This window comes from Bombus terrestris, chromosome 3 (assembly GCF_910591885.1).
Source record: "Bombus terrestris chromosome 3, iyBomTerr1.2, whole genome shotgun sequence".
Classification (NCBI taxonomy): Eukaryota; Metazoa; Arthropoda; class Insecta; order Hymenoptera; family Apidae; genus Bombus; species Bombus terrestris.
This window is the reverse complement of record NC_063271.1, coordinates 6,620,446-6,643,209: the sequence shown is the minus strand read 5'-3', so window position 1 is coordinate 6,643,209 and position 22,764 is coordinate 6,620,446. Positions and strand designations below refer to the sequence as shown.

General features: G+C 32.2%; 4 protein-coding genes across 5 annotated transcripts; 1 reads left to right on the top strand and 3 right to left on the bottom strand.

Moving 5' to 3' along the window:
- The first annotated feature begins 134 nt into the window (after positions 1-134).
- Positions 135-5,175, top strand: LOC100644839 (laccase-1). The gene is made up of 11 exons (XM_003394096.4): positions 135-304; positions 744-894; positions 1,580-1,682; positions 2,003-2,160; positions 2,428-2,695; positions 2,890-3,094; positions 3,279-3,460; positions 3,614-3,821; positions 4,059-4,262; positions 4,386-4,616; positions 4,832-5,175. The coding sequence occupies exons 1-11, from the start codon at positions 205-207 to the stop codon at positions 4,996-4,998; spliced, it is 1,977 nt and encodes a 658-aa protein (XP_003394144.1). The 5' UTR covers positions 135-204; the 3' UTR covers positions 4,999-5,175.
- Positions 5,027-20,251, bottom strand: LOC100644956 (laccase-3). The gene is made up of 10 exons (XM_012320515.3): positions 19,961-20,251; positions 19,439-19,541; positions 18,497-18,605; positions 18,097-18,307; positions 16,336-16,502; positions 15,616-15,793; positions 6,388-6,771; positions 5,815-6,036; positions 5,533-5,751; positions 5,027-5,421 (listed from the first exon to the last, which is right to left on the bottom strand). The coding sequence occupies exons 1-10, from the start codon at positions 20,034-20,036 to the stop codon at positions 5,252-5,254; spliced, it is 1,839 nt and encodes a 612-aa protein (XP_012175905.2). The 5' UTR covers positions 20,037-20,251; the 3' UTR covers positions 5,027-5,251.
- LOC105667129 lies at positions 6,957-15,609 on the bottom strand. Its single transcript, XM_012320514.3, has 2 exons — positions 13,715-15,609; positions 6,957-10,967 (listed from the first exon to the last, which is right to left on the bottom strand). The coding sequence occupies exons 1-2, from the start codon at positions 14,096-14,098 to the stop codon at positions 10,539-10,541; spliced, it is 813 nt and encodes a 270-aa protein (XP_012175904.1). The 5' UTR covers positions 14,099-15,609; the 3' UTR covers positions 6,957-10,538.
- A 123-nt stretch (positions 20,252-20,374) lies between the features above and the next one.
- On the bottom strand, positions 20,375-22,376 carry LOC100645072 (INO80 complex subunit B). Of its 2 annotated transcripts, none has more exons than XM_003394098.4 (6): positions 22,234-22,376; positions 21,814-21,979; positions 21,541-21,727; positions 21,220-21,453; positions 20,951-21,123; positions 20,375-20,858 (listed from the first exon to the last, which is right to left on the bottom strand). In XM_003394098.4, exons 1-6 carry the CDS (start codon positions 22,277-22,279, stop codon positions 20,726-20,728), a joined length of 939 nt encoding a protein of 312 aa, XP_003394146.1. In that variant the 5' UTR covers positions 22,280-22,376; the 3' UTR covers positions 20,375-20,725. The 2 variants fall into 2 exon arrangements, with proteins under 2 accessions (XP_003394146.1, XP_048270564.1); XM_048414607.1 differs by having other exon boundaries at positions 21,541-21,682.
- Positions 22,377-22,764: the final 388 nt, after the last annotated feature.

The window sequence follows — 22,764 nt, the reverse complement described above, 5'->3', positions numbered from 1 at the left end:
CAGCACAAAAAAGCTTTTAAACGATAAACTTACAAGTAATTAGAAGAAAATCGGTACCCGAAGATATAAACCGAAAATTTTCAAAATAATTAAATCGCTGCTTTTTTGTATAAATTGACGGTATTAACGGAAAAAATGCCAGTAATAGCCAACTGAAAGGAAGCAAGTAAGTCGGTCGATCTTGCTTCGTTTTGGCGCTGAAAAATGGCGCTCCTTGATTTTTTAAGAATTTTTCAGATTACGGAAAAATTTTACCCATTTTGCATTATTCTACTGTTTCACACACAACTGTCTTACAGTAATCGTACGTATAAGTATTACAGATATTCATAATTACAGAATATTCCTTAATTTAGATCATTTCATTTTAGTTTACCATATTTAATATATCTCGAACTATTTTAAAGACACCCTCTTATTCCAACTACATACTGAGGAGACTGAGAAGATTTTTGTTCGTCTTTAATGGTGGAATTAATGCTTGTAGATCGATTAATAATCATTTGCTCTATGTTATTTTTATTACATTTATTACATTTATACATATATTTAATGTATGCATTGTATAAATTGCTCGATCTCTTTTTAATGTAAAACTAAGTTTCCGTATTAATCTTCGTAGTATCGTTACCTAAATTATATCATTACGTTTCTTTTTGATTAAAGTCGTTTGCCGCATTTTATAATTTCATTCCATGATTTTCGAATATATGTTTTTAATACAATGTTTTACTTACACGCAGCGTATTGGGATCCAGCGAATGACCATAGCGCAAATTCTTCATCGATAAAGCTGTCTACGCCCGAAGAATGCGCACGGGAATGCCAAGATAATGAGGAACCTAAAAATTGTTATTATACCTTCCACATTGAATTCTATACGACACAAGGACCGTACGTATTAATATACTCATATATATATATATATATACTGAGAAATATTTTACATTTAGATCATACATATAATAACCACGATAGTCATCAGACACCCACGTTTTATTAATCTTCTTAGAATGTCTGAAATAACGAAAATTTCATGGATTAAAAGATAGTCAACGATGTAAATGCTTTAGATAACATTGTCAGAAAGACGCGAGCGAAATACGATATAATATTTTTCAAAAAATAAATGTTACAGTATAGTATATTTCAATTCATCTCAAATTCCAGGAAAAAGTAAATAAAATTCGTGCGGCAGTCAACGTGTTAATATGCTTTATTAAACAATTATGTCACGAATAATGCATATTTGTTACACTTAGTACAGTATCTAATCTGTAACTAATATGAGACTAATTCGATGGCTAAAGTATATTAATGCTTGGATCAAATATCACTTGGTTTTTCTAATAGTTAAAATATTGAAGCAGTGTTTGATAAATGTCATTGATGACAATTGATAAATCTAAAATTAATGCGAAAGTAATTATTTTATATAAACTACCAATTTTTAGAGTTCTCGATACATATTCAATTAAAGCGTCGAATTATGAAAATAGCTGCAGTAAAATGAGTTAGAAATAAAGATACTTACATACCTAAATCGATGATTAAATAAACTAAATATCGATATTATCAGTGCTTGTGATGTGGAAACTGGAAAGGACCAATGTATCCAAGGGGATGGAGTTGAAAAGACCTTGATACCAATCAATCGACAGTTACCAGGACCATTGATCAAGGTAAAAATTGTAATACGATAACAAACTGCCATTTCTTCTTTGTACTTTTTTAAATATTCAAATATTAAATAACGACAGACTTCTGATATATTAATGTTAGGTGATCTTGATATTCTGGGTAGAATTTTGTACAAATTGTTTAGCTTCTTCGCACATGTCTAACGCAAAAGTACTGTTACATTCGAAAACTATCTTGTAATTGCCTTTTCGTTAATTTATATTACAGTAATAGATTACAATTTTTTTTTAGAAACGCATGGTTTCTTTTGATCGGTAATCCTAATGATATAGCAAAATTGTACAACTATCATACTTTACAGACGTGTTTGAACGATCGCATTATAGTCGACGTGGAGAATGCTGCTACAGGAATGGAAGTTACGATACATTGGCATGGAATTTTCCAAAACGGTTTCCAATATTACGATGGTGTTCCTTATGTCACACAATGTCCCATTGCATCGTCTTCGACATTTAGGTAAATATTATTTTATATTTTACTGTTTTCTAATGTTATCATAAATAATATGATATCATCTGTTTTGTATGCAGAGTATATCATCCTTCATTTTTGTGTATACTATTGTATAAAAGATTTGATTACACGAAGTGTTATTGCAGTCTAATTCTTTGTTCCAGTATCTATTATATAAGGAAAATTTTTACGTAACATGAGCTTTGTATAAAATACCGTAACATGAAACCAAATGAAATACATATTTTTTTATTTAATATCCTTTCCTAGATATGACTACGTAGTGAAAAATTCAGGTACGCATTGGTACCATTCCCACATATGGACACATTTGTTAGATGGTCAATATGGTCCCCTTATTATACAAGATCCACCATCTAAAAATCCTCATCGTGATTTATATGATAAAGATGAAATTATCATATTCTTAAGTGATTGGATGCATGAGTTATCGTTAGAACGTTATCCTGGCTGGATTAGACATAGTCCTGGACAGCTTCCGAAGAATATACTTATAAACGGTTTAGGGAATTATACGGTAAAGTATACGTATATCTTTATCAGAAAATTTAGTAGATATCTTTGTACTGTATTATGTAAAGATTATAAAATATTTTATATTATGGGATCAAATGGTTAATTCTGGATAAAGATTCTTTTTCCAGTTATGGTCGCACCATTTATTGGAAGCAAATGATCAATAATTAATTAAAAAGTTATTATTGTTTTTAGGATCCAGTTACTGGTCAAACTACTAATGGATCGTTAACAGAATATACCGTCAAGAAAGGAGAACGGCACAGAATACGGCTGATTAATTCTTTCACCACAGTATGCGTGGCAGAACTTAGAATTGAAGGGCATGAATTAGTTATAATTGCCCAGGATGGTGCGAACGTGAAACCTAAAACAGTGGATAAAATAATCTCAGCTGCAGGTTTGACAAATTTCAACTTTCCCTTTCGAAATCGGCTGTTCAATTAGATTATTACGTTATTACGACTAAGAATATTTTCCATACGATAGAACTTTTTGTTGCATTAATACACAGTCGAGAGAAAGTTGCTTTATTATACCAGTTTACGTTTCATGTATTTAAAATAAGCATTCGAAATATACAGGTGAACGCGTCGATTTTATCCTAACTGCAAATCAAAGTGTTGATTCTTACTGGATACAAGTACGTGGTGTCGGTGCATGTGCCTCGTCGCAGATACAGCAATTAGCTATCTTGAGATACGATGGTGGTCCTACTATACCAACGACTCCACTTCTTACTTATAATGATACAGTAAATAGTGTTGTAAGTATCAAACAATATTTTCTTTTCTTTATCTTAAATTTAGATTTGTACAAATGTGTTTACAAATTTTTCAAATTAAAATTTTAGCGTTATATGTAAATTGTATTTAGATGTATCTAACAACTGTGATATGTGATTCTTTCACATTTTTAGACGTATAATTCGCTTAATGGAACGGAGTGCAATACAAATAACACACAAAGTTCTGTTTGTGTGAACCAAGTGGAAGCCTTCGACATCGACCCTGATCTCTTAAAAGTTGAACCGGATGAGAGGCACATATTACCTTTTTGGTTCTTCGTTTACAATCAGAATGGGGACAAGAAATTATTTAAGTCAAACAACTACCCTCGCTACTTTAGTAAGTTTCTTTTAATGATTCTCTCATAATAAATAAGTGCCTATATATGTATAAGTCATCTTACTCATTTTCTAATTACAGCAAATTGTTTCTTGTGCGTCATAAATATACAAAATCTGCTTATTTGCATTCAATTAAAGAAATACAATTTTTTTCGTTTTACTGTTATATTTCATTTATGCGTTATTTATTTATTGTTATCTATCTTGTTTTCGTAAAACATTTGTTTCGTTTTAGGTCCAGCTGCAGGTTTCGAGGTTGCTGCTACGTTTAATAATATCTCGTACGTGGAACCATCGGCGCCTCTACTCTCGCAACGTAGTTCTCGCCAAACAATATGCAAGGAAAACGTACAGAACGATTGCACCGAACCTTGCACATGTTCTGACGTCATCAATTCAAAATTGAATAATATCGTGGAGCTAGTAATATACGACGAAGGTATCTAGTATTTGTCTTTAGTACAAGATAAAAGAATGTTGACCTATTTAATAGGCTGATTTTGTTTCGTTACGAAAAGAATATTGCAAATTTGATAACGTTAAATAACAAATTATATTACAGTGCCCCTGCCTGGCCTATATCATCCGTTCCATTTGCACGGTTATGAGTTTAGAGTATTTAGTATGGGAGATTTTGGTGGTAGAAATATTTCGAGATCAGATATAGAAGGAGTAATAGACCAACACACGCAACGTCTTAAAAATGGGGAATATTCAAATCCACCTGGTAAAGACACTATTAAACTGATAAATGGAGGATATGCGATTATACGTTTCAAGGCGAATAATCCTGGTAAAATATTTAATTACTTCCAAAATAGCATTTTCTCCATATAGCTGTTCTTCTTTTTCGAGAAAATTAGACTTTCTTCTTCTTCTTCTTCTAAATGACTAAAATCATTTATCGTAAATATTTCATTGATGCTAATTAAATTCATTTGAATTACATCTACAACATTATAAATTTATTAAAATACTTCGGATGAAGATAAAAGTACTATTTTATAGGATGGTGGTTACTTCATTGCCACTTTACTTGGCATCACATAACCGGAATGGAACTGGTCATTCACGTAGGGGATAAAAGTGATCTTCCACCGGTGCCACGCGGTTTCCCGGTATGCAACAACTGGAGACCAGCGGTGGACACTTTAAAAGATTTTTATAACTTATAAGTTTCCCCAAATTTAATTGGTTCTTCAATTGCATTTTAGAATCTATTATTTTATTCGTTTTTATTCTTCACAATATAAGTCACAAATTGCTTTTTTAGAAAAATATTTATCTTTTAAAAGATACTTTTTCTTTATGTAAATAAAAGTTATTTACGGTACAACGTTAAATTTATATAATTAATTGACTTGAAATAAGTAGCAGAATATAAAATAAATATATGGTAATATAATAAATTACAGTTTATACACTAAATTAGTTGGTTTCGAATACCATGTCCGGATGTTTATTACTTCCACAGGTAGGGAAGTTCAAAGGAACGGGTAAGAAGCTTTCACGATTTCCTACCTTTAACAAAAATTGCATAATAGGTCCAGATATTCCTGATGATATTGCCGTGCTTCTTGCTTCCCACATCCAATATCCTGCAAATGGTAAATGAATTCATGTCATAATTTTATTAAAAGATTCTCACAAATGAAATTATTCTTCCCTTAAGAGATTTCGCTAAAGATTGCAAATATAATGATTTCTACCTAAATTATCAGTAAAAAGACGAAGAATAACGTATCCTTTATTTGGTACAACGAAACTGTCCTTCTGGGGTGGATTTAAAAAATTACGATCTAACTGTTTGTTACGATCCAACAGGATAATTTCTTCTTTGGTAATTGCTCGTTCAAAACTACTTTTTCCTAGGACACTCACGTTATAGCCATGTACGTGAAACGTATGGGAGACATTTCCGCCAGAACCTGAATAAAGAATTATTTTAAATATAAAATAGCAAATCATAATGTAAAGTAGATTAAAATTACCTTCATCTATTAAAATAATATCGATATTTTTTCTAGGTGGAACTTCGATCACGTGAATACATTCACAAAACAATGGCGTGTCAGCACACTCTTCTGAACGCGTTTCAAAAGAGCAAATCGATTCCTCTGGTATATTTTCCGGTTGAGACAATAACGGAGACATAGGATATTTAAACGATATACGATTAATTTGTGCAACCTTTGCTCCTTCTTTGCTCACACCTGAAATTTCCATTTATGGATGTAGAATGTCGAGAGGTATAAAAAAGAAGAAAGATTTAAGAAAATAAAAATTACGATCCGTTAAGAAATTATCGCGAATAAATGTAATGTGGCATATCTTTCGCGTATGTATTTTATATTTATAAATAAATGAAAATTATATTGAATAATATTGAACAAATAAAATAGCAATTAGAAATAATATTTCTGACGCCTACAACTATTAAATAAGCCCAAGTATGCAGGTGCTTTTGGTAAAATTAATTATGATCATTTACGCATAGTATAATACATTTAGGCAGGCATTATAGACTGATAGTTTTAATATTAACAAACTCTTCATATTCTTACTTAGATCTGATGGATAGAAAGGGCATCCGTAAAAATTATATTTGTAGTCGGACATATCATCCGTGAAATAGGAAAAAGCATTCACGTCGAATGGAACATAAATAATTTCGTCTGAGTTAATCTCGATCCCTCTCGATCCTTTTAAATCCAAACCACAAATGAAATTCCTTGATATTTCATGACAATCGTGGCCCTTGTTCGTAATTGCATAGTCATTGATTTTCAATAGTTTTTCGTCTTTGATTATAGCGGACTCCGGTTTTATATCATCATAAAGGATGAAAGCTTCCTGATGAAGGTTTTGACAGTCCCGAAGGCCCTTTATATCAACGAGGTATTTCCCAGGAGGTTGATTTGCTTCGAGAATTATGTCAAATCTCTCACCTAAAATTAAATTCGTATAGTAGAGAATCTATAAAAATAAAAATAAAAAAGAAAATGATAGGATTATCCTATTTTTTAATATTATACAAATTTCGTTGGTGACATCTAGAAATCTCTACTTTTCTATTAAAAGCTGATATTCTAACTTTATGGTATTGAATTTATGGAAAGAGTAATTGCATATGTGAAACAGGTATCCTAATTATTTTATTGAATAAAAGTATACAAAGTAAAGTGTAGGCGTTTTGCTATAATACAAAAAAGTATAGCTATATAAACTATAAGAAATACTATGGGGATATGTATATCGTAATACAGGAAGAATTTAAGTTTCATTGCTGCTGAGTATATGCATGTAGATATGCCTATAGTTCCCAGCAAACTTTTTTAATCTCAGTTCGAATTAATTCTTCGTAATGAGCACAAAACTGCAATTACTACACATATGTACATAAATATGTACTTACTATCCTCCGAGTCTCTATTTTTACCGAGGAAATTGTTTATACGTTTGAAAATTTCATTTCTCAAATCCGTTTTTAATAGCGTTTGATACTACATTGATATCCAACAATATTTTGGAATAAATTCATAAAATATTTGCTTTTAATGATCAATTGTTTTCATTTGCAATAAAATAATATGTGAAAAAAGTATGAATCACGAGAATAAAATCACGCGTGTAGAACAACATTAACTTTTCAATGATCACTTTGATTCTTCCCAAGATTTTTCTAGACAGATAGATAGATAACTTTAGTGTTATGTCTTTTTACAAGGAATTTTTTACATTGTGCTATTGATGCACTAATATTAATACGTTATAATCGCTATTTATCGGAAGAAAAGTTATGGGATATGAAGGCAACGATCGTGTAGTTTAACTCTTAGATCCCTCTGTAACTTATTCTACGTTCTCGCCTATGTACTTTCTTCTTTTGCACAGAAAGACACTGTATTTCTTCGGAATTCATGATTGAGCATCATTAAGATTAATATCTGATAGAAACTCGAAACGCGAAAAAATTTATTTCTCGACTACCGAAAAATATTTATATACATTAAAGTAACGACTAAGAAAATGTTACTTTTATTAATTACTAATGCCTATTCAATTTATCTACGATTAGACACTAAAAATAATAGCAAATTATAGTTTTATCATTTTTATTTTTATATTATATTTCTGTCTCTACTGATCATCAATTTTACAACAATTACACTGTGATTTTGTCAATTTTCATTTTCAGGATCATAATATATCTTTATCCATGAAATGTTCACATAAATTATATCGGAACGGATCTATTTAGAAGATTGGTGATCGATTATTATTAAAATTATCGATGTGGTAATATGAACAAAATTGATTGGAGATTATTTACCACGAAGAAATTATCAGGATATGAGAGAGAGGTTCGATCGGAAGAAATAATATTCCTCTGATAATGATCTTAGAACCAAATTTTGTTTAATAGAAATGAGAATGCAAAGTTATAAAGAGAAGGATGTTTGATCGTTTGAATATTAATTTCCACTATATATTTTAAAATTTAACGGTTGTCAGTAAAGCTTCTAAAAACGATCACAATAATATAAAAATATAAAGCTATCGTAGAATCAGGAACAAGGATGAACGAGTTATATAAAGACATACACCGGAGACTGTTGAATCTTGTGTACAATCATTACTATCTAATGTTTTCTTTATACCTACCTACCGATAAACGATTTAATTGATATGATATGAAATACAATACAGTTTGTCTCTTAAACGAAAATTAATAAAGTAATTTAAAACGACTTATTTCCAATTTTACGGAGGGATTGCTTTCGATAAAAAATAGTTTGTAGTCTATACTTTGCTACGTCTACTATTTAAAGCCCTGAAACGATACCTATCAATGGAATACATTCTTATAATCTAGATCATTCATAAGACAGATTGTATAAATGACGAATATCGCTGTTTGGTGGATCAATAATTTCGTTGGAACTCATTTTATAAAATATGATTTGTATCACAATATGCGCATTAATTAATACTTCCTCGTTAAGATATTTTGCAAACAATCAAATCGGTATTTGTAATTGGCAATCAACTTTCCTTTTCAACGGGCAAATTTTTCAGATCAATTTGTAAGTTACATAAAATTCAAGAATTTAGGAACATGTATCAAAAATATAAGAAAGTTGTTCGTATAAAGAAAAATCTTTATTACATACTTTTTCCTTGAAATTGAACAAATGCTCATTGCTTAATATGAATAAATTTTTCTTCGTAAGTTTATAAACTTCCCTTGTAAATATTCCAGCGAGTTCACCAGTATTTCATCATTATTCTGTTCAACTTGGCTCAAATGTCATGGACTTTTGATTTATATTCACATTTAAAATCACATATTCGTTATTTCCATCGAATATGAGTAACATTTCGTTTCACGATTATATATAACGTTTGATCGATCAAAGATACTTTAAAAAGATACTTGATTCGCATTATCGTTACATCGTAACAAACAAACAAATAACAATCGCGAAAAATAGCAATACATTTTAGAAATACAGTCTTCTTCGTGAATCAAATCCTAAAACGATAACGTACCTGTTAAGGTATTTTTCATACGCAAAAGGTATTTAAATTTAAAAGGTATTTCGTTTACCTTTTATAATACAGCGTGGTTCTGGCTTTTAATTACAAAATATCTTTTTTCTAATATTTTGTAAATTTTACTACCCCTTGATAATATCAATTATTCCTTCGATTCCACAGAATCCTCTTACTTTCGGAGCACAACAATCTTAATAATACGCAGATCTTCCTTCCAAAGAGATATTCGAATTTATACCTGGGGCCTTGAACGATTAATTCCCAGGAAAAGATCTTTTACAAAAAAATATAATGTCAAGTATAAACAATTTTTTAAACGTCTCGTTCAAATCCCTTAAACTTCGCTTCGTATAATGAGCGATATCACAAACGACTTTTTGCCAACTACATGCATTCAAATTTACGAATTCAATTGTAAATTACGCCTTAATTCGTACAACTTTCGTGTCTTATTATACAATCTGTTCGCGCAAGTTTTACACTCCATTGTGTAAAATTGTCTATCTAAAGGACGAAAAGTTAATTCCAATAAATTGTTCAATGCGTTTCGTTAAAAATCCCGACTATTTAACTTACGTTACTATACTTAATCAACGATTCGAAGCTTGTATCGATGAACGTAATTAATCTGTAATTTAAGATAGAAATGGGAATCGAATAATGATCCTGATAAGCAAGAAACGCTAAAAGTCTTCGTATTGTCGTTTCTCTGACGAGCTTCGAATTAAATATAATATATTAACACGATCCTACGTGAAAATCGGGAGCGTGTCGTTAAAACGATCGTACGTTTGGAGCACGATTCACGCTACTATTTCACGATGGTTCCCATAATATTACGACACGTATCTGCATCTACTTGGTGCAATTACGCGCTAAATAGAGTTACTCGTTCGCTCTCATTCAGTCACAAAAGCATTTCTTGTTTCAATCTCTCTAATCCATCTCGTACTCCGACACCGACGTTAATTATCGTCCATCGTTGCGAATTCATACAACGTCCATACGGAATATGAACACATCGCCTCGTTTGCCGACTAATTATGACAAAATAACACGTATATAGCGTACAAATTTCTTTCTATGGAGACGTTTCACCATCATCGTACGATCATCTTTTACTTGTTTCTTCAAACTCGGAGCGAAGTTGCATTTGTTAGCGACGTGTCTGTGCGTAGACGCCTATCTCCGCTTCGAACAGGATCTGATTGATCCTCAGCTTCGCTACGGACCTCGAATACGAGTCGGGAATCTCCGCCAGCTGTACCGCGATACTCTCCGCGAATTTCGCGAACTCCTCTTTCGTTCTTTTTCGTTCGTCGGAAGTAGTCTCCAATTTCGTCTGTGCGAACTCGTCCAGATCGCAAATCGGACTATTATGATCCTGCGACGAGCCGTTATACAATTCCATCGCCTTCAAGCTCGAGGATGACGATTCTTCCGCGTCTTCGCTTAGCGAGGCGTTGAACGAACCAGTTCCCGATCCGTTCGTCTCCTCGTTACAGTCTATAAACGTTATGCTCTCGGGATCGATGTCACTAACTATGTACTCCTCTTGCAGCTTGGACGCCTCCTCCTCGATTTTCTGCAGGGAGAAGAATATATTTCCATATCTATGGTCGTCGTCGATAGCGATCGGTTTATCGTCACGCGTGCGAGCGAAACCCAGTTGCATTCAGTATAGGGGTGACAGGAAACACGTAGAAGAGAAATGTATAGGATTTGTCTTGTCTGAACTCGTCGAGGGATAAACAACAGCTCATATAGCTCGAGTTTGTATAATAAGAGTGATTCTACCTACTATTTTACATACATATGTATGGTCTTTCGTTTAAATGGCAAAATTTCAGATCGATACATAGATTCGATAGAGAAGAGTTATCGTCCAAAGTTCTTGCCCGGAAAACAAAATTATAGTCCGGTCCAGTCGCTTAGGTCTCCTCACGTTACCAATATTCCTTATTACTTACTTATGCGCATAATTCTAATGTGACATGGTCTTTTACGATAATGTTTCTCATAATTTATTGCTAACTAAGGTCGTATATCATAATAACTACGAGCAGAGAATATTATTTATAAAATAAAAAATAATTTTAATTAACTAAGCAAAATGTATCTTTTACCGCTTTGTATACATTTCTAATATTTTTACGTGTTAATAAATATACAAGTAATACAGAAAAGAAAAAGAGTATGATTTACGAGTTATCGTATTATTACAGAATTCGTGTCCCTATTCAGTTTTTCTCTGTTTTATCAACAATGTTTTAATTTTTTTTTTTTGTTTAATTAGTAATTATTATCATTAATTACGATACAATATTATAGGGATTTACACAAGCCAATTTTCATTGCACGCTCGCTTCTCGTGTTAATTTAATTTAGCTACAAAAATTTTGCCGCAGTCCGGGGAAAACTTCGCATTCCTGGTTATTATAATTACACGGCACGCGTAAACACAATCAAATCGAATCGCGATTCAATTCGCTATACTCGGTTCACACGATTCAACGTTAATCTAACATTTCGATCTTTCAAGGAAACTCCGTATTAAAAACTTTCACGGGAATATATTTAAATAGCTCGAGAAACAATGCCCGAACGTATCTTAATTAAGAAAAAGCACACGCATCAGTTCGCTGGTATATACTAGAAAGAAACGTAAAATGCTTTTCGATTTAAATTATACCTCTTCTTTTGATTTATGAATCGAATGTATTTATATTGTATGACCGAAGCAGGAAATCATATATTAATAACAACTACTTCCTTCAAATTTAAGCAATTTTTTAATCACAGTTAGACCGAAAATGACCTGTAAAACTTTATAGAAAAAGATATGCAAAATAGCTCGTTTATAGTGCAGCAAGAACGACGTTGTGAAAGGGTGAAATATACTTTACTTTTCCCGTTTGACATAATAAAACTCTTAAAGTTCTAGCTCATTTTTTGTCACTCTATATGTACATGCATATATCCCTAGATATAATATATATTATTACGTATACTGACATTTCATGATCGATTTCTTATTTATCTTGACTAGACTCGGTGATAAAGTTGCAACCAGTTCCTTGAACTTTGATTAATATTTATACTTGAAACTAGCAGAAATAATCAAATGTAGTAATCACTGGAATATCGTAACATTCAAACCGGTTTTTTCGATAAAGTATTCTGAATAAATTATATCGAACTATGTAACTTTCAAATTAAAAATAAATTCTCGTGAAATTTAATGTACCTATACGCCTAACCATATCGAAGATTCTTCGTGACTATTGTTCTGGCGCGTCCAGTAACCTCTATATTTTCTTAAGAAACGATAGAAATATAGTGATAACGATAAATAAAATAACGATAAAAATAGTAAAAATTCTATCGAGTATCATGGCTGGACTGCGAATTCTTATGCATTTATGTGAAATTTAAACGTACAATAATCCAAAGATTGCACACAATATAGAAGATTGTATAAAATATCAGAGAGTATGGTACCCGTAAGAATTTCTCTACTTAAGTTCTATTTCTTTAGTTGTGTCCATAAAAATATAAATTTGCATAAAAATTCGCAAACTAATCGCAGCAATGTATCGACATAATTGGATCGGTTTCTCGAAGACGAAGACTGGAAGAACTTTGTGAGAGAAAGTGGAGGAGGAACACAAAGGCAGGCGGCGACAGGCGGAGTAAAGCAAATGAGACGGAGAGAATCGGATAGGAACAGATACAGTATAGAATGTGAGAAAACGAGCATGGAAATGACCAAATTGGAGAAGGATAGAATTATCATTGATCAGCAATCGGGTAGCGCAAGAATGTGCAGGAGAATCGGACACGTTTCAAGTAAGATCGATTCGAAATGCGAAAGTCACGGGACGAAAAATTGCTATAAAAAGAATGACACGTCGAGTTGCTACGAGTCGACGAAACGTGTATCCCGAGCAGCGACGCTTCGTTCAGGCGAGGTGATCGTTTCCACGAAATGCATTCAAACACAATGGTCTTTCTTCGAAATTGTTTTGCCAATTATATAGCGTAAACTGGCCTCCTTACGATTGGAGAAAGGGAGCCTTTATGATTCTGCTTACCGTAGATTTTGTGTGATAAAAAGAGAGAAAAGAAGGGCAAAAGTATACTAAGTATTTCTTTCTTGAAGGAATTGATAGGAAGAGAGAAAGAGAGTCTTGTCTGTATATGTATTCCGTTAAGATAAATGCGACACGTGGGAACGAAATATCTGTCACAACTGGATTTCTCGCGCGACGGCGTACTTGTAATATACACGCGCAATGATAAAGAACGATCTATAGCTATGTAACTACCTACCTTCTTCCTTTTACTGTATCTACGTGTGCCAAATTGCAGAAACTGCATCGCTTTAAAGGCGAACCACTTGGATACGTAAACATCGTCAGGGCCGGTAGCTGCGTCACGGCTGTTCTGTATCTTGTGAACTTCTCTCGAGTACTGACACTTGAGATTCGTGATCTTTTTCTCGATTTCGAGGGTGTTGCAGCAAAGGATCTCGGCGAGCTCTTGAATCGCGCGTTTTCGTTTCGTTCGGTCGCGATACCCCCGAGCATTCCAATCCCAGAGAACGCGTCTCTGCTGATACTCGCGCAGTAGCTCGAGAGTTTTGTCGCGAGTCCACTCCATGCCGAGCCGCGTGTCGTTCGTTTCTGGCTCGTTCCACGCGTCGTCGCTAGACATGGAAAATAGAGTGGCCACGGCGATATTACGGCGACGCGCGGGCACTTGTTAGGCCAGGGGCCACCGTTTTCTCCAAAGAATCCTATGTGACTCGTACGTCCAAGTATTTACAAAGTACGGACGGATGTCGATTAAAGTTAAACGATGCGGTCGGCTGACAAGCAAGCGGGTGGGTACCCGCTAATAAATCGTCGACTATGAGTCGACAACGACGCCGCAGCCGCGAATCGAGCACGCGTTTTAATGATTTTTGCGCGAGACCCGCGCGCGTTTGGTCGCCTTCCTTTCTTTATTTCCCTTTGCGGAAACCCGGCGAGAACACGAAGACGGCCGAGTCTGCGCGAACGAGTCAGCCACCGCTGCACGCCGCATGTGCGACTACCAAGCGGTTTCGTTCTTTCCTTTTCTTGCTCCTTCTCTCTTTTTCTTTCCCCCTTTCCCTTTCGCATTTCTTTCTTACGGCCTCGTTGCGTGTATCCTCGAGCGTTCCCTTCCTCTTTGTTTACTAAACGACCTTGCGCCTCGTTTCATCGTTTTTCGTTCTTCTTCAATTCAACCGCGTCGCTTCCACCGCTTTATTTCCTTCACTCCTTCTCTCTCTCTCTCTCTCTCTCTCTTGTTTTCCCTATCTTTTCCATTAATTACGGTAGCCAAGTTTTTTTTATCTACATTGTCTTCTGCTGTGTTTCTTCCTTTTCCTTTGTTTTGATCTTCTCTTCTATCTTCTTTCTCGTTCGTCATTTTACTTCCTTGTCGAACATAAATCTTCATCATTTCTCTTCATTCTCTTCATCATTTCCCTTTCTTCGACTACTCCATTTTCGTTCGTTCTTCGCCTTTATATCGTGCCACTTTCTTTTCCGTTGTCGTCTCCTCTTTCGCATAGCGAAAATTTCTTTTGCTTTCTTTAATTTATCATTTTTAAAACGCTAGTTATAGTTTTTTGCGGGATGAATATCATCAGGCAGAATCATGCTTCGCTTATGTGCGATCATGCATGTAAATTCTTTAGTTTACGCAGAACAATTAGGGCTATATCAAACGTTTACTCTTCCACTATTCACCATCGTTTATCGCTTTAAGTCACATGTCGTGAACGACCTGAATTACGCTACATGTTTTTCAAAAATATTTACAATATACATATACATTCTTAAGTTATAATATTTCATCTCGATTCGTCTTCGGCAATTATACTCAAGTTACGCTATATATACATATCTATCTTATACCTATTTATATTTGTTCACATAATTTAATCCTACGAGCTGCGATTCAATTTCATTTTATCATGTTTCGTTCTATCTTTATCGATTGCAATTCATTCTCGCCTCTTTCACTCGCTTTCACTTAAATTCTGAGCGCAATTGTGTACACGAAAATCCAAGAGGTAAGGTTTAAATATAAAATCTCGGATGAAGAGTTTTGTATATCCGACATGTACGTACAACGATCATATGTTACGTGTGCCGAATGTACAAAACACACGGTATAAGCAAGGAGAATTGCCTGCATACCTGGAAAGCAAAAGATGTGTCTGCCCACCGTCGGTTCAACCGGGTTCCCATCGGCAGCCAAGACGCGAAAATCGTGGCCAGAGATGGATAATAGTATAGGGCAATTGTACGCGTTGGCGTTAATAAGTCGCAATAAATATTTCCTTCCATAATGGACTTGCAAGATAAATCCGTTATTCTGCAAAAGAAGACATAGCCAATGATGACGTCAGTTTTGTGAAACATAATGTACAACGAGAGAAAGTCCTCATTCTGGTGACGTAATCTATATTATACAACAAGTTTTACTAATATATGAATTAACGAATAAAACTAAAACTCGAAATATCTTTTAATTAAAATGTTAGATATATGAGCAATAATTGGCGTTGCTGGAATATTCATTCATTCATTCATAGCAAAATTACAAATATCATTAAAAAAATTTACAATGTTGAGAGAAAGATAGCTTTCGTTTGTTCAACATGTTTTAATAAAACATGATTTTTCATTTGATAAATGAATATAAAAATATCTTAATGTAAAAAGCAATAACACTAGTAAATAATATTTATATAAAAATTGTTCTTATTGTCATATTATTTCGTATCGAGAATTTTGATCTTCGAAAACGGTTTTGTTCCCTGGGCATGTGGATATCTTGGCTACATTTCATGCTGAATTACATATATCTTTCTCTGACTATACCGTAGCGTCTTGTCTAATTAGATAAAACAATACCTGGCCATTTAAGAGAAGTTCACTAGGCGTAGGTGGGTGTAGGTGCAAGTGTCGCGACAGAGGAGTTGGCGGCCTTGATGACAAGAGAAGTATCCTTTCCAAGCTAGGGTCATCTTGTGGTCCTCGAACTGTCAACGACCCGTATACGCCGTCGGCCTGCTGTGAAACTAATAATTCAATGTCATTAATGCTTTTGTTATGCCCATGATTAATGAAAGGGTTCACGTTCTATAAATACATTACAGTAATTTTATTTTATATTTGTGAATAAATTGTGCGATAATTTTTATTCGTAAATTTAACATTATAGAAATAGACAAATAAAATGTATTAATATTAAGGAGATATTCGTTAATTTCGTATCATAGTACTATATAGGACGTAAATACAAGATTGGTTTAGAACTATACAGCAATTTTTTTGATATTCGCAATAATGAAAAATTCAATTTTAGATGACAAGATTGATAACAGCTAATTTGAGGTTCTTTGTTTAAGCAACCTTAAAAGTCGACACGCCTATTCTTTCAATATTTACTATCGATCTTCTTCCTCGATTTTGTTTTGTTCGATTACAACGTAGGTAAATCGAAACGACTGCTGATCTCACTTTAGCTGATGTTTCCTCAAAACTACTATTTTTTCAATAACGATTAAAAGTATCATATTCTTACGAATTTCATATTTTTCACGTGCATTGGTATTTCTGATATTTTAGACAAAATTTCTTATTGGAATGGTATACCTATAACGTGATAATCCAGGGCGCTAATAAGAACGAAATTTGGACGAGTTCATTTCTTGTCTATATTAAATTTAATCTTCTTTGTATACGAAATAAGATTAAAGCGACTGCACTTTTTCTTATTTTAGTTCGGTTTAGTTCATATTAAATTACTTTTATTTAATGCTTTTGACATAATAATGTACACTGCAGATCAAAAGACGCTATAAAAGAAGACACAAATGAATTTATTTTTGTCCATCAGTGTTAAAGCAAAGGAGGCATTAAGCAATCAATGTCATTACGATTGTCTTTTAAAACATTGAGAATATTAAGTAAATAACTCAATGTACCTGAGCCTCCTGCGTGAAAAATTATCTCTTGCTACATTCAATTCTACATTATATTTTATCACCACAAAATTACTGTAATTCACTTAATTATTTAACACATACCAAATTTGAAAAGATAGATGTCAAGAAAATTGATATTTAAGCATTTAATATGCACTACTTTTCTTAAAACAGCAAGCGTAACATGTAACCTGTAACCTTACTTCTACAGTACACGGTTTCAAGATTATTGATCTACTTTAATTTTGCTTGTCCTCGCAGGAGTAGAAGCCGTTCTACAGCGCGGGAAAATTGAAATTGATTTAAACGTTATTAAAGTGATACAGTTAAAAATATTACATAACAATTAATTGAACAATTTAAATAAAATTAATTTTCTTAATCCTTACAATCACTTTATTATACCTGATTTATGAGATTATGCATTTGACTGTTGAAAGATAACGATGATAAAATACCGTTTGATAAATTAATCAATCATAGTGGATTTTAGTTATTTTTGTGGCAAACGTTACTTATTTTAATAAGAACTAGTTTTTAAAAAGAAAAGTATTAAATTTGCAGTCATCTATAGAACATAATATTTTTTCGATTAATCAATCGTTACTTGATTATTTAATATTTTTATTAGCATTTATATATAATCAGTTTGCATATTTCATCGTTTTGAATATGATGTGCTTACCTATGTGTGCATAATAAATGTATGTACCAACATTTTCCGGTTTTAGTTTATATCGAAAACCCCCAAATGGCAAAATAGGACATTGTGTGACCATCGGAACACCATCCATATGAGCCGAATTCCTTTGCCGTATACCATGCCAATGAAAAGATAATTCCTCGGACCCTAATCTGTTGTATAAAATCACTTCTATAGTATCTCCAAGACATACCTGAAAATTGAAAGATGAACTCGTAATTCAAAATATTAAATGCGTTGAAATTATATTGTTAATTAACCAAAAAGTATATCTTAACAATGGACAAATTTGATATATTATAGCTTCGAACTACTTTTAAGGAAGTATAAAATATACCTAATACATAAACTGAAAGATAACAATAAGTTCAAAAATTTTTACCTCTATTTGTGGGCCCGGGCTTTTCCCATTGATTCTTAGAAAGCTATTCAATAATATTACGTTGTCGTGGATTATCGATTCGTTTTTGCTTTTAGTACAATCGTGAATACTGTAAATAATAATAAAAATATAAGAAAAATTAATTAATAGTATATGTATATAATATCAATTAATTCTGCCCATTCATACTTTAAAAAGTTCAGATAAATAGAATTTTAATACATATGTACTTAACATCGGATAATACGTATCGTAAGTAGAACGAAATATTAGAATAATAATATAAAAAATAATAAAAAAATTTAATAACGATTACAATTTTCACACAATTTGAACAACGATTACAAAGTATACCTATGATGTTATTATGTATCTAGCTAGCGTTATTCTCTATAGTACAAGTATCATGTTCGTGACAGTAAGTGGTAGTGTAAGAACCAGTTGGGAATTGAAAAAATAAAAGATGCACTTAGTACCCGTATGAACCGTTAGTTCTTAAATTACATTAGAAATTGTGTATTCGTTCCACAGTGATTCGAATTGACCGAGATTCCGACAGGTTTCTCCTTCAAAGAGGATATTCGCTGATTTAGGTCTATATCGTGCCTGAGCGGCGCTATAGTTTGTTTCCAGCATTGTCCGAGGACAAGTTATACATCCTTCTAGATTAGAATGATTTCATGTACAAAATGTATAGTTTTCTTTTATCTTTTATATAATATTATAGAAAATTTGATTCATTCTACTTGTATTAATTGATTGAGAAACGGTAACGTTATATTATATAGTATATAAAATTGCTCATGTGGAAGAATAATTTCGAAAGGTTGTTGGTAGTTTCAACTTGGATTGAAATAAAAGTTTCGAAAGTATACATATTGATTTTGATGTATTAAATACGTAATAAATTCGTAGGCCTTATCTGACTTTTATCTATCTTACCTGATCGGGGCAGGTGATTCTTCAACGAAGAATTCGTAACGGCATACTTTTTTTGAAAGTGCATTGTCAGCACAAGATCGTAGACATTCGTGAGAATCACCATCTAATTTTTGAAAAAGAAAAACAATCTAGTCAACGTAATCTACAAAAATTTATTAACGAATAATTAATGAAAATTAAATAATAATTCAGATATATAACCGAGTTAATAACAAAAGATTTGAATTTCGTAAAATATTAATTAATTCTATAAAGTATTAATAAAATACTTAATTAAGTATTTGTTAATCGTGTTGTTAAATATTTGCATTCAATATAGATTCTTCAACAGAATGAAAGGCTTCGTTTTAATATTTTGCAATCGCATTTTTGCAAATATATTGATTTTTAAGTAATTTTAATGTAATATATTTGGAAACTAATTCTTTTTATTATATTTTCATAATTTTATTTTATTAAACATAGACGTTTCAAATATAGATAATACATAAATATTTGAAGTTAGATAAGTTATTTTCTCACCCCTTATTTGAGATCTAGATATTCGTAGTAAACTAAAAAAGATGGTGAAAGCTATAAAGTTCTTGAACCACCACATTTTGACCCAGACGAACTGGGTTTCCCCAAAATTTAGTAATTTACGAAAACCGGCATACAATCATCGCGAATCACGAGTCGACGATGACTCGGGAAATAAACACTGACGATGTTACGCGTTTCACGATCATACGGCGACTTAGTTGAGCCTATCTTGGTTGGTGAAAGCAAGGCCTAGGCTACTTCTGGTTATGCAAGATGCATTCGATGTAGATTCGAATATTTTCCGGAAGAAAATATAATACTAACGGGAGGTATATTACTAACAAATTTTGATGGTAACTTAATGAATATATCGTTACCTGTTTTCAAAAGCAGGTAATAAATATTTATTACATATATTTTTTTCTCTGCTTTATATATTCCAATTATGTACATAAACTCATTTTCTAAATACTCATATTCGAAATACTACAATGAAAGTTACATAATGATATGTACAAAATATTTACAAATTAGTCGTAATATTAACAATTGTAGTCTAAAATCTAAAAAAAGTAAAATCTAATCTTGTAAATGATCTTGTAATCTCATCTTGTAAAAATCTAATTTCTTTTAAATATAATATATATTTCGTATTTTACACTATTTATATTTATCTTCTTTGTAAAACTGTTCAATAATGATGTATATTAAAAAATGTAGTGTGATGTATATACACTAACACAGACAAGTTCAAATATTAACTAATTATACAGATAGAGCTAAATTAATTTTGTAACATTCTAAACTGCATAATGGTACACCCGTTTTTGAGCATGAATATTTTTTGGGCTTTTTACACTGATTTACACCACAAAGAGCTCGTATGGGTGGTTCCTTTCTGAAAAAGAAAAATACAACAAAATAATATAATAATTTGATTTTATAAACATTTCAATTAAATTTCTTAAACTATCTATCATTTTGACTTACTCCTCTGTAGGCTGTAATGGAAAATCTTCTCCAGGAGGTAAAGATATTGAACTTCCTTCAAGTGTTAAACGGTATGTAACCAAGGGAACTTGCCTTCTACAAGGTTTTCCTTTACCAATAATTTTAGAAGCCTTAGATTCTTGCTTTTTCAGTAATCTTTCCATTGTCTTTTTCTATGGGAATAAAAGTATAATATTAAATACTATTTATATAGAATCCATTATACTATTTAATAGTAATTATATTTATTTTTGATTGTTATTTCATACTTTATCTTTTTCTCTTTTCTCATCAGCAAGTTGTTTCCTTTTCAAGGATTTAAGAGCAGCTTTCTGTATAGCTTCAGCTGTCATAACCTTTTCTTTGTATCCAGTTGGTAAAGACATAAGTTGTTCAACAGCTGGATTTGGTTCTGTATCAGTCTTTCTTTCAAACATAGCTCTTTGACGTGCTGTCATTAATTTTGGATCCTTTGGTTTAATCTTTTTTAGCTCATCATCCACCTAGAATAAAACATATATTTAATCTATAATAAATAAAACCTATTTATAAAGACATCAATATTATAAACACTAATTACAATTACTTACTTCTTCAAGTTTTCCAGATTCAATTGCATCAAGCCATCGTTCTTCTTCGCTACTAGTGCCACTATCTTTACCTTTACTACTTTTTGGAACCTTTTTCTTTGTTGCAGTCTTTGGTGATAGCACAGTGCTTGCACCTGCGATGCTAAGATTAGATGTTTTTTGTATTTTCTCACGAGGTTTTTCTAAACTACAAAAAATATTAAAATAAATATATCTCCATTATTTATAAAATGACATAATATCTAATCTATTGCTCCTTTTTATTTTACTTACCCTTTTTCATCATCTTTTTTTATTTTAACTCGAAACGTCTTCTTTTTTTCTGTTTCTGTAGCAACATCATTAAAGCCATCATTATCATTGTGAGTAACTTTCCTTTTTTTGTGCTTTTTATGTTTATGCTTTTTATGTCTCTTTTGTGGAGATACTTCACTAGTTTCTAAAAGAAAAACAATATATAAGATAAATATTGAAAGATCATTACAAGTAAACATAAATGCATATAAAAAGTATTAAATTTTTCACGAAGCAGATTCTTGTAAAGCGTCATTGAAATCCTTTAATGATGATATTAAATCTTTAATATACTTAGCCTAAAAATGAATGATGAAAGTTATAAAACGAAAAATATAATAAATATTTCCATCTCAACGTAAACTAAATGTTAATTTTTTAACACATCGAAAGTCGTACCTAAAGTCCTTTCTTCATCCGAACTTACATCTTTCGTTTTACCCATTTTGTTATAAACCTGTACTTCTCAACGTGTCAACAAACAATATGAAACAAAACTGTGGCGCCGTATTTTAGATGTAGTGGTGCCATCTATTTAGTAAAAATTATGCTTCTTATTAGTACTACTGCTTCGCCGAGTCAGATGGTGCCACCATATCTAAAATAGGATACTTTGCACTAATTGCATATAATTAATTATATAAGAAATCAGAATAATATTACACAGAAAGGATTTCTGGAAGGTTAAAGCGTTGATTTAATTCCTGAATAGTTCAAGAATTCGCCTCATAAACCAAGAAATTTCATTTTTTAATTTTATAATAAAGAGATTAGTTCCATCATTTCACTGCTAGGTGGTTATAGTGTTTCTTGGTTAATCGGATGATTTTTTAAACTTGCTTGTAACATAACAGAGAGAAAATTTGTTTTTTGTTATAACATAATTAAGAAACTAGGAAGAACAATTAGATAAAACTAATTTTAATTAAT